Source organism: Anneissia japonica, unplaced genomic scaffold, assembly GCF_011630105.1.
Source record: "Anneissia japonica isolate Jap-2015-1 unplaced genomic scaffold, ASM1163010v1 scaffold287858_len863314_cov180, whole genome shotgun sequence".
NCBI classification, from domain to species: Eukaryota; Metazoa; Echinodermata; class Crinoidea; order Comatulida; family Comatulidae; genus Anneissia; species Anneissia japonica.
In genome coordinates this window covers 328,296-341,106 of record NW_022693771.1, presented here as the reverse complement: position 1 = coordinate 341,106, position 12,811 = coordinate 328,296, and the positions used below count along the sequence as shown (strand labels likewise).

General features: G+C 32.9%; 1 protein-coding gene across 1 annotated transcript; it reads left to right on the top strand.

Moving 5' to 3' along the window:
* Nucleotides 1-382: 382 nt before the first annotated feature.
* On the top strand, nt 383-12,189 carry LOC117100899 (leucine-rich PPR motif-containing protein, mitochondrial-like). The gene is made up of 4 exons (XM_033240735.1): nt 383-486; nt 7,421-7,511; nt 8,440-8,582; nt 11,627-12,189. Exons 1-4 carry the CDS (start codon nt 421-423, stop codon nt 11,705-11,707), a joined length of 381 nt encoding a protein of 126 aa, XP_033096626.1. The 5' UTR covers nt 383-420; the 3' UTR covers nt 11,708-12,189.
* Nucleotides 12,190-12,811: the final 622 nt, after the last annotated feature.

Sequence of the window (12,811 nt, the reverse complement as noted above, 5' to 3'; positions counted from 1 at the left end):
GGATCATTTGCCTATTTTGCTTATCCCTTTTCATTTTCAATGATACATACACTGATATTTGATTTGTTTAACTTAATTGACATAACTTAATTATTTCGACTGTATGTTATAATACGTAATGTTTATTTTCTTTAATTGTTGTATGTGGAGTTAATTTTGAAATAAATGATTAAAATGAATAATGGGATGCTTTATAAACTAAGCCAAGTTTCAAACTTGGAGAGATGTGTTTTAGTCATGAGAAAAATTCTATGGTGTCACAGGAATTGAAACCAGGACCATCTTAACCAATAAGCTACGTCTCCAACACTCTCAAAGTACATCAGCAAACTTTTTAAAAATTATGGTTCTAAAACTTGTTTTAATTTCTGATCCAAGAATCAACAATTCATTTTTCTTTTGCTCTAGAAATATCCATCAATGCTAGAAAAAGAAGAAAGAGTTATGGCTTATGTTATACAGTGTGCTCATAATGATGATAATGCTGTAAGTACAGTATCTAAACCTTGAATAATCTTCATTTAATAAGTCAGTCGTAACGTCATTATTTTCATTTATTTGCACCTAATTTTCTTATCCCCGGCAGGTACTAATTCGATATAGTGCTATTTTTTGCATCTCGTGTGAAAAAAGCCTCAAAGCTTGGGTTATACCTTGTATAATAACCTTGAATATTTTTCATTGCAAGGCCAAGCCTCATCTTACAAATGTCTACCAGGAGGTTACCCTTAATAAACTTCATCAACCACAATCATTTGTTCATCTTCACCGTATTGCAAAGATCTGCGAAGAGTCAGTTTGTGTACTACTGGCAAATCATTCTCATGCGCAGATAATGCACACATGCAGTTAATGTATTTATCACTAAGCAACCAGTCACCACAGCCAGCAGTTTGATTATGTAATAGTCTAAATATATGTAATACTGTCACAAGTTCCTCCAAAATTCCAAAACAGAGACAGGACTTCGGCAATAATTTGCGACACGGAATTAAACTAGGGTTAAACTTTATTAACCACAACTCATCATATTAACAATAAATCCACTTAAGTATCGCAATATATAGTTAATTAGTCTGTGTACATAATAATAACAATATAATGTTACCATTATCTTATTAATCATAAACAATTCATAGCAATTGAATTGTCAATAATTCAATTAATTTAATAATTATCAATAAACTACATATTGATCTCCATTAATATATAACATAAATCAGTGTATGCCTAATCGAGCAGTTCACAATAATAATTACTAAACAGTTTTGCTCACTATCATTTACCCATTGTTCTCCAATAATAAATATATATGTATAACGGTTCACAACAATAATAATTACTAAACAGTTACTGTATGCTCATTATTATTAATTTACACATTGATCTCCAATGCATATATATCTCAAGAATAATAATGCTACTATATATTATCACGTCTAACAAGTAACAATTTCAACAATAACAGTCAACAATAGCATCAACATAGATCATTAGTTTAGAAATTGTGATAATCAATTCCGTCTATCACCATCAGTTATTATCGTACAATTATTTAGTATTGCATGTAAAGACAATTTTGCATACGTGTAAGACTATCAGTTAGGCCTATATCTCATGGCAATGCAATAATAACCGGTTATAACAATAATAACAATAATAATAATAATAGTAATAAAACAAATATATGAACAATAAGAATAATACTCAACACTTATAACGTGGCTAACACGAACACAGCTCTTATAACCTGGCTAACACGAACACAGCTCTTCAACGTGGTTAACACGAGCGCTTATTTATTTACTTAATTTTCGTTATACTGGATGGCACGCTCAATGCAAAAACACTGGTTTTCGTTGTGGTCCAGTTACAACATAAAATACAAAAATTGAAAAATTGAAAAGAAAAATTTAGGAAAATTAAACAAAGGACTTAATTACAAAAATAGATGACTTAGTTACAAAAATAGATGACTTAATTACAAAAATAGAGGAGAGACCAATTAATTCAGAGCATTTTTAAATGTATATTGGTTAAAATTCTGGAAATCCCTAGTTACAGTATATTGCTAGGTAGTTGGTTCCACTTCATGGATGCATGGTAATGAAAAGTTTGTTTTCCTTGACATATGTTCCATTGTGGAACTACAAGATGATTATTTGTCTGGCTTCTTGTGTTTTTATCATTTTCAAGGAAAACAAACATATTAATTAGGTAGGAGAGAGCAAATCCTTGAAGGCATTTAAAAGTTAAAAATAATAATTGGTCTGTCCATCTATTTTTCAGAGTTTGCCAGTTCAACAAACTTAAAATATCATTAATTGGTTTTCTAATATCACATGAAAGTAATATTCTTCCTAAGGTGTTTAAAAGAACTTGTAAGCTATTACATAATTGGATGGAACAATTTGACCATACACAAGAACAGTAATCAAATAAAGGTAAAACAATAGTTTTAGCTAACATCTTAAGAATAAATTGCGGTACAAAATATCTGATACGACGGATGACACCAATCCTTTTAGAAGCTTTAGAAGATAAGCTTTCAATGTGTTTGTTCCATGTAAGCTGTGGGTCAAAAGTAACACCCAAGTATTTTAAAAAATCAACCCTGTCAATGGAGTCATTATTATAGCTCACAGTAACATCATTAAATTTTGAAACATTCTGAGTTGTTCCAAAAATCATAAATTATTATTGGGTCGGATGAACTACACAGCAGAGTGGTGTCATCAGCGTACATAACAGATTTACAAGAAACACTGTTTGGGAGAGTATTCACATAAATTATAAAAAGTAGTGGTCCCAATATGGAACCTTGTGGGATACCAATACAAACATTTTTACAATCAGACTTATCAGAATTAATACAAACAACTTGTGACTGATTTCTTAAATATGAATTCAAACCGGTATACGGACATAAACCACCCAGGACATAAACCACCCAGGACATAAACCACCCAATTGGAATATACCATTGTTAAAGTGGGTGGGCTTTTATCTAGCTTTACAATAGGACTTAATTTGCTATTGTACACTCCTATTATACGCCTTTAATTCATTCATTTCTTCTGACAACATGCATGTTGGTTAGTAATCAAATTTTATTTTAGTAATCACTGTGCTTAAAGTTTAATTGTTTTAATAGGTATATTTTAGTTTTCTAAAATTATTTTCTAAAATTATTGCACAATGGGTAAAAATAAGAATATAAATGACTAATTCTATTAAAAAGTATTTATCATACATGTATATGGTTTACAAATTGAATTCTTAATAATTATCATTAATTAATTTACTACAATAATGGTATTTGTCTAATATTTAGTATTCTAATTTGTTTAAATTTAGTATAATAGGAGTGTACAATAGCAAATTAAGTCCTATTGTAAAGCTAGATAAAAGCAAGACCACCCAACATTGTTCACCCTGTTGCCCACCCACTTTAACAATGGTATATTCCAATTGGGTGGTTTAGATTTCTTAAATATGAATTAAACCACCTCTAAGGCAATATCACTAATACCATATTTTCTGAGTTTATCAATTAAAATTATGTGATTGACTGTGTCAAAGGCCTTTCTCAGGTCAAGAAAAAGGGCAGCAGTTACATTACCTTTGTCAGTGTTTTAGAAAATATAATCAGTGACATCAAGCAAAGTGATATGAGTAGAGTGGTTTTTCTTAAACCCAGACTGAGATTCATTTAGGATATTATTTTCAGTAAGGTAGCTATATAATTGATCATGAACTGCCCGTTCATGGATCTTAGATATCATAGGTAACACAGAGATTGGTCTATAATTATTTGGGTCAGCAAGTTTGAGTAGTTTACAATCAATTCCATCAAGACCTTTAGCTTTACTGGAAGAAAATTTACAAATTTCATCGAAAACAAACTCTTTTGTGATAAAATAAAATTCAAACTTATCTAAATGTTATAATCAATTCGTGAATCATTATTCTCGTATACAGGGAAGTTAGAAGAAAGATTTATTCCAACGGAAGTAAAGTGGCTATTGAAGATATTAGCAGTTTCTTTATCATTTGTTGTGTATCCGTCTTTAGTACGAACTTTGTTAATCTTTTGATTATTTTTAGGAATTAATTTATGTATGGTGTCCCAAAGCTTCTTTGGATTTTTAGCATTATTCTTAATCGAGTCAGTTCTTTTAAGATTTCAATTTAGTATGTTAACTTTGTTCCTTAGTGATTTGGCTTTCTCCCAGTCTTTTCATTTGTTTTGTGTGCTCTGGAGTAATGGTATCCTCTGTCTTTTGTTAATCTGAAATAATCACTTGTAAAGCACTTAGGAATTGAACCTTTTACTTTTTTAGTTTTTAATGGTGCATTGAGATCACAGACAAGATTAAACAGTTGTTTCCATAGAGCCCATGCTTGGTTTAAATCAATAAACTCTTTTATCTGATCCCAGTTTGTATCTTTAAGATTGTTTATAAAGGTATGTTTATTGAAATTTCTAAAGGATCTGGATTGAATAACTTTTGGTGGGACCTTGACTCTTTGTTTTTTATGTACAATATAGACAAGACAGTGGTCACTTTATAAGCCTAAACTATGTACACCTGAATTAGATAATATGTCTTGATTTGTCACAAATATAAGATCGATAATAGTTCTAGTTGTATCAGTTAATCGAATGTAATCATTGATTATTTGAGTTAAATTTGACTTTTTACATAGATCATTAATTTCTTTGGAGTTAGTTATACAGTATTAGTAATATCAAGATTCATATCACCCAAGATAAAAACATCTTTGTACAGAGATGTAGCATGTTGAAAAATATTGCTAAGTCTATCAAGGTACTCGGCCTTGGCTGATGGAGGTCTGTAGAAAGTCCCAACAAGCATGGGTTTAGTCTTAGGGAGACAAATTTCAACCTATACTGTTTCAATATTTTCATCTTTAAGGACCTCATTTTCTTTATATAATAGATGAGACTTTACATAACATAAAACACCACCACCGGCTTTTAAGACTTGTCTGTCTAACCTAGCACAGATATCATAGCCTTTTATGGAAACTTCAGCATTATCAATACTGGTGTCAAGACATGTTTCAGACACTGAAAGTATATCAAAATCATTTAAATGAAAGAAAGTGTTAATGTGATCAACCTTGTTTCTTTAGAATTAATGTTAATATGTCCAATTTTAAAACCTTTTTGAGGAAGACATTTATAATCGATAAAACCATCATAGAATGGAAGTTCAGCAGAAGAAATTTTTGAGAAACAGTTGTCACACCACCACTTGTTACATTTAGAAAATGAATCAAAGATACAAGTTAAATGAAAATTTAGAGTACAGTTTTCACAATTAACAGAAATATGAGAGAGCAAATTATTTTTAAAGCCTTCACCACACTTTTCAGATTTCTTTGAATAATACTGAGACTTACTGTTATTATCCTTAATATCAATACTTTTGTTTAAGTGGAACTCTTGTTGCAAAAATGAATGTAGTTCATTGCAAGTTGTGTGATTCCTTGGCGATTTAGATGAAGGCCATCTTTGGCAAGGTGATACTGACTAATATTCACACTGTTATCAATGTAGGACCAGTTCTTCAATTTACATAATTCAAGTACCCTTGCGTTATACTCCTTGACCCAGGCACATTTACCTGAGTTTTGCTGAGTAGTCAATGAGGATATGACGATTTGAATAGACGGGTCCTTATCTAAGATACTGTCAGTTACAGTGCTCAATAGTTCAGCACATTCGGCCACAATACATTGACTCGCATTATTTGTGCCACAGTGAATGATAATTTCTTCTTGTATAAATACTGGTGCAAGTTTTTCCCAAAGCTCAAGTTTAGTGCCAGGGATGCAGCGATTTACAACTCTTATGCGACGTGACATGCAATTACCATTGAGGTGTTTAGGGATAAACAAGTTATAAAATCCGCATACGCCTGCATACGTTTGGAGTCCGTACTGAGCCCAAAAAATCTGCAATGAAAATATAACGTGTTTATAGAGTCTCCAATAATGAGTAGAGTTTTCTTGAGCAATTGATGTTTGGGTTTGTGAGATGGTTTTCTGTGAGCTGGTTTATCAACAGTAGGTGACTGAGGCTGAAATTGGTTTGGGTTTCCACTTATAGGTGTTGAACTCCGACAATCGCTGGTCATGGAAAGCAGTCTAGATGGAGAGATGAATACATCAGCTGTTGGTCGAAGATTCATTGGTGTATGAACAGTTGACTGAGGATTTTTTTCACTTTAATTTTTTGAGGTGTCTGGGTGAATTTCATCATCTTCAACATTAAGCATGAAGCGGTTGTTGGTTTTAACAGAGATGACATCTTTCAGGGTTCTGGTCTGCGATGGGCCTGTGTGATGTGATTTTGGAGATTCATGTATTGATGTAGGCTCTTCCATTTGTAAGTTTTCATCTTCAGATCTAACTTTCATTAGGAGCTGAACATTTTGTTGTAATTCAGATATTTGCTTCTCAAGGGAAAGCTTCCAATCAGAAAACATAGGCAGGTCATACATCCAGGAAGGTGTTGCTTGTGTTTCTTTATCACAAGTAATAGATATAGATGGTTCAAAATGAGCCTTGCTAACACCATTAGCACTACTCTCATTAGAAACATGAGAAATAGAGAACAAAGAGTTAATTTCGTCACTGTTAAATCCATAGAAACTTGATTCATCTCCAGTATGATGAAATACAGATTCTAGGCTACAGTGTAGCTTGTAATTCACCATGGTACTTTCTATTGTTTTAGTCAAGCTGGAAAGCCAATAAACAATTTCACAGGAAAGCTTGGTAAGCAACAAAGCCAGGCCTGGCCAAAATCAGAAATAAAGTTCAAATTGTAGAAAATTCTTCAACATAAAAATGTTGATAAAAGATCAACAAAAACCAGCAAAAATATGAATTCACAGCTGCTCAGAGCGGAGCCCTTCCAACAGTAACCTAGGAGCTCGCCAACCCATACCTATCTCCAACTCACTGCTCTTCAACATGACTAACACAGACACAGCTCTTCAATGTGGCTAACACGAACACAGCATTTCTGACGTGGTAACACGAACACAGCTCTTATAACTTGGCTAACACGAACACAGCTCTTCAACACCAGTACGTGAAATCAAGCCACAGTCCTCGATATACCATGTGGGCACTATATAAAGAAATTATTGTCAAGTTGTTTTGGACCCTATAATATATAAAAGCCGTATGGACCATGAGCCAGTATTTTCTCCAAAAATGGCCTTCAGTCAAATTTTTTTAGGAAATAATGGCTCCTTTGGGCTCTATTTTGTAAAGGGTCTTCTGAACTTAAGAATAATTGCACATTATTATATTATACTGTTGATTTTCTTGGTTTAATATGTTTGGAAAATCCTTTCACTCTGCTTTATATTTTTCCAAGGTTAACAAAATTGAAGGTTTACTTGAACTGACCAAAAACAGCAGTTTCAAAGAACAGTCTAAGATATACTTCTACCTCATCAAGGCTTTTGGTAAGTAGTTCGTATTAAAGTATTTTTGGTATGAATCAAACCAATGATAGCCCATTAAGTCCAGTGACTTGTTTCCTCTATTGGTGTCCTTCCTTTAGTGCATTGGGCAGAATGCACTACTCTTTTCTAAAGAGCTTATTACACTCTTTAATGGACTTTAATGGACACATGTGAGTCACAGCATAAACAGTGCACTATCGTAAATTTTATTTAAACCCTCCAAGGAGAGTGGCAGCTGCAATTGAACCTTAGGCCTCCCAAGAAAATTGAGGGTTTCACAGATTTTTGAAAGCCAAATTCTCGCTTCCCAGAAGTAATCAAATTTTACCGGAAAATCTATAATTTTTCTTTTGTTTTAAAAACAGATAATAATGTAAAAGTTGCTTCACAAATAAGAGGTTTGTAAATATAATTGGTACTACTACTACTGTAAATAAATACAGTACTCACATATGCTTGTTTTTGTTGAATTTGTTTTAAATGTATTTTTGTAAGGCCTCAACACATGTGCAAGTTAGTGCCGTAACAGGCTTAATTCAGATTCACGACAAAGTAACCAGAAAATTTACTTCACCAAACTTGGGACCTCTGAAACCTGGTATCAGGACAGACTTGGGTTTTATTTAGCTCACATATCCATCTAATTAATGTAAGATGCTCAGGGCGCCTGATATGTAACGGGCACTATAAATAAACAAATGAAAGTAGTAAATAAGACCATCATGGGAAAAAAATATTTTCCTGTTGACCAGGTGGAGAAAAAATATCCAGTAGAGGAGATGGTTCTGCACCCATGCAGTAGGGTCCTTGTACCCATACAGGGTTACGAATGTTCACTTGTAGAAAACCACTGTGAACATGCTTGTGAATTAATAAAATTTGCTAGTTCGTAAAGTGCTAATTGTCTACAATTCTTTTGTCTTTATAGATGAGAAGCAAGATTGGAAGGGGGCCCTCAACTGTCGTGAAAGAATGATAAATGAAGGAATAGAAGTAAATGATTTTAACTTGAAGAGGATAGCGCTGTTAATGAAGCGAAATGGCCAAGAGCCTCCTTTTACAGAACCTGAAGTGAGTGCTTTAAATCAGAATTTTTGAAGTTTGGTGTTTAGTTTATTTGATTGAGCATAATCAGTGAGAACACAACAAGACAGCACCTTTTTATGGTGTCTTTTTAATTGTAATCATTTATTTTTATGAGAATTGTATCAAATTTTTAATAATATTATAAATAATAAATGGGGCCCTCTGGGAGAACAGTAATTTGTTATTGAAGAGGAAACCCAGAGGTGACGGAACTAGGGGGTGCTGTGTTATGGAGAGTAATGTGTGACCGGAAATGGTCTGCAGTCAGTTGGTTGTTACCATAAGCCAGTGATGTTTGAGTATGAGCAAGATGAAACTATTATGTAGGCCTAATGCATGAATAAATTCGGAGTTTGTTGGGTAGTGAAATGATTATTGTACATTTTAAGTGCTCCCTAAATTCATAAGTGTAAGCTAAATTACGGTGATTAATTTAATCAGCGAAGATATGGAGACAATTTTCGAAGTTCCCTCTTTCCAAGAGGGGATGCAAATGCTTTGTGAAAATGAGTACGCCATGGTACTCATTTTACAAAGAAATACACACAACTGTTTTGCTAACAATATGCCTATGTTACATGAACACCTGGGAAGGAAGGTGCCATCACATTGTTGCCTAGCAAACATCTGTACTGTATGGTGGGGGGGGGGTACTGATGTACTGTCTAGCGGGGGACGATAAGGCATAATAAGACTAGGCCTAGGCCCAGGCCTAACTAGACAGTGCAATAATATGTGATAGAAACTAAAGTACACTTTCAAAAGAAATAAATTAAAATAAGAAATAAAAAACAAATAACTAAGAATAATTCAGTTGCAGAGGTACCTTGTTTACGTATTATACGTATTATACAATGCTAACAATGCGGCTCTTGTAGCCCTAGCTAGGGCAAGGCATCCATGTGCAAAGCAGTGCTGTTTGTTTATCCATGAAAAAAGCACGCCGGGAAAGTTTGCCTTACCAGGAAAAGGTGACATAATCTAGCTTATGACGTATGCTAACTATATTGTGAGTGTGACGTCACCAAAAAATGAATATTTTCTATTATAACCAAAATATTAATAACTACAAGGTTTCTGGGCATAAATTCACTTAATACCAATTAAGGGTTGCACAATCTCCTTGCCATACAAATTACAGCTCCCACTGACGTCTCAGTCGAGAAATATGGTAGCTGAATTTTTTCTCGCAAATCTGACTACGAAACTATATCGAAATTTCACGTTCCACTTTTGACCCTGAGTTGTGCTTCGCACTCGCCGCTGAGGGCGGCGTTCCAGGAACCCTGCGTCCAGTATAAAGAACAAATAATTACAATAAAATAATAATTGAATAATTTTATGAAAATATTAGAAGTGTATCAAAGTCTGCTAATATTGTAAATATTATATTAAATTTGCAATGTACCTGAATTTTAAATTAACATTTTCTAAAATTAAATAATATTATACTAATTAAAAATATATGTTAAATGTGTGTAATAATGCTGCCTTGCCTTATTGTATTGTTTTATTTTGCACTTCCTGAATGCTTGTTTGTATTTTGTATGTTTTTATATTTTTATACCTAGGCCTATTAGAATATTTTGTATTACCAGTATCTATTCTGGTATGCGATTGCAGTAAAGAGAATTATAATTAATGATCAAAAAACAGAAATAACATAAAACAATAACAATAACTTATGGGATAGTGGGATGCAATGAACTTTCACTATGAAATATTTTTATTATTTTTTCTTCCTCGCGGCCTACTAAAAGTTAGATTCGTATATCTTGGCAACGGAAAATCATAGAGACTTACTTCTAGTCTCGAATTGTTTGTAATATACATTTCTATTTGCTCTATTACAATATTTTGCCCATAAATGACCGGAAGTGGCATTTCTGACATTTGACTCTAGGTACAATCACATTATGTCCTTATTTCCATAACCATTGGTCTTAGAGACCTAATTTTGGCCTTATATTGTTTGGAACATACATGTTTCTATTTGAATTAATCCAACGTTTTTGACCTTTGACCCTGTACCCTGTAACATTAATATCTCCATAACTGGTGGTCATAGACACCTTATTTTGGTCTCAAATTTTTCGGATCAGACATGTATATATTTGCTGTAATGCCCCATTTTGTCCGAAAGTGACCGGAAATGACATTTCTGATATCTGACCCTAGATAAGCAGCATAATTATACATTTCTCCACATATCAGGTATATGCTCTAATTTATACGCTACTGTAAAGTATTGTCCTATGATAAATGGATGTGATGTTTCTGACCTGACTTTAGATATCTTATAATATCCAATTCTCCCCAAATTTACGTGCCTTTTCACATTTCTAAAATTGCTGGTTGTACAGACTTTATTAGGGGATATGCTTCTAGTTACCTTTAACGATAAAATACCGAAAATGCTTGTACGATCTTTTATATTTGGCCATAGATATAATTTTTGTTCTATAAGAAGCAGGTGTTCATTCTACCTATGATAAGCCTGCGACTTAAACAAAATGTATTAAATGAAAATATGTAAAATTATTCAGTTTTAGTTTCAGTTTATTGTTTTTCCATTACAAAGACCTTTATAAATACATTGGTTCTATTAGCCATAAATGCCACTTCTAAATGTACAATAAAATATAACTATTTTCACTCTCCAAAATCCAGGACAATTCAGTCTCTTTTTTTTCTCAGCAAGTTAATTTTATTGTTCGAAAAATCAGAAATTTGTTTCCACTGGCAATTTTATAAAGTTAAATCATATACAGTAATAAATACAGTAATAAATAGAGTATGTACAAGATTAGTAAGTAAAAATATAAACACAATTCAATATCTATAAATACTATATACAGTACTTACTGATAATATTTATATTACTGACAACATATAAATAGGACTAATTCCACTTAAAAATTTATTATCTTAATGTGGATTAAGCCTCAGATATTCTTGTACCTACTTATCATAAAAATACATTATTAAAATAAATGAATCAATCAAGTCATTTTTGTTTCTCTTTGCAGGAAAGTTTAACCTACTACCGTGAAGAATTAAAAATGAAAGACAAGGAGAGTCCTTTGGAAATTTCAGCAGAGCAGTTTTAAGAGCAAATTGATAATTGTTTTAATAAATCTATTGAGTGTTGTGCTTTATACTTTATTGTTTGGAATGAAATTTAAATAGGATGCCATAGACCACCTGTTACAGTCTTGCAGGCAAGTAATTCAAATATCTGATGCTGAACACTTGAAATATGCAATAAACCCCCATTTTTTCTGTGTTGGCCAGGCCAGCAATCAATATGGCTAGGCTAATAAGTGCTAATTGCACAGCGGTAATTAAATAGTAACATCTCACGATTACATACCCCTCCATCTGAACAGAATTTGTAATTGAAAACATTTTGTAATCCAGAGAGTGCATTTCAGTAAATACAAAAAATATAAATGTAAACAATTTACAAAAACAAGTGACTTAAGAGCTCTTAAAACAAAATTACCCACAATCTCTCGCTATATCGACGAGCATCGTACCATTTAGACCTGTATGATATTAATATGGATTTAAGACCACTAGTCTCTCTCTTCATACATGCTGGTTTAGATTGCATTTGAAAAAAATTCAAAGGGAAGTGCAGAGGTACAATTTCATGAAATGTATCAATATATGCAAGGTACTGTAGTTAATTTGAAAAAAAAAAACCTGATGGAAAAATTGTAAATATAATGCAAATTGCAGAAATAACAGGCCTACTCTATTATTTGATATTCAGTCCTTTATTCACTGGCTTGGTGGTCTAATGATCATTTCAGACTGTCCTGGCCTTGATTACACCAGGGTGCCATGTTAGAAGAAGCCACTTTTGGAAGATCTTTTTAAATAAGCTTTTTTAACACATCTAATTTTGATATATTTTCTCCATGGTGATACTCATTCTTATGTTCCGCGAGACAATTAATAATTGAATCGTGCTGTAACAACTATGAGCTCTCACTTGCTAGGCCTAATAAAAACAAGAAAATATAAATTTGCTGGAGATGATATTTTCTGGGAAATTCTTGCTTGCTCTCAGTTGCAAGGCCTAGAGGAGTTGGCAGGCCTTTTCAATTTCTGGGACACTCCTGTTACTTCCGAGAGACTTGGGACCCCAGCTACACAGCTGGGTGAATCTGGACAGACATGTAGATCTATACTGTAATTAACTCACC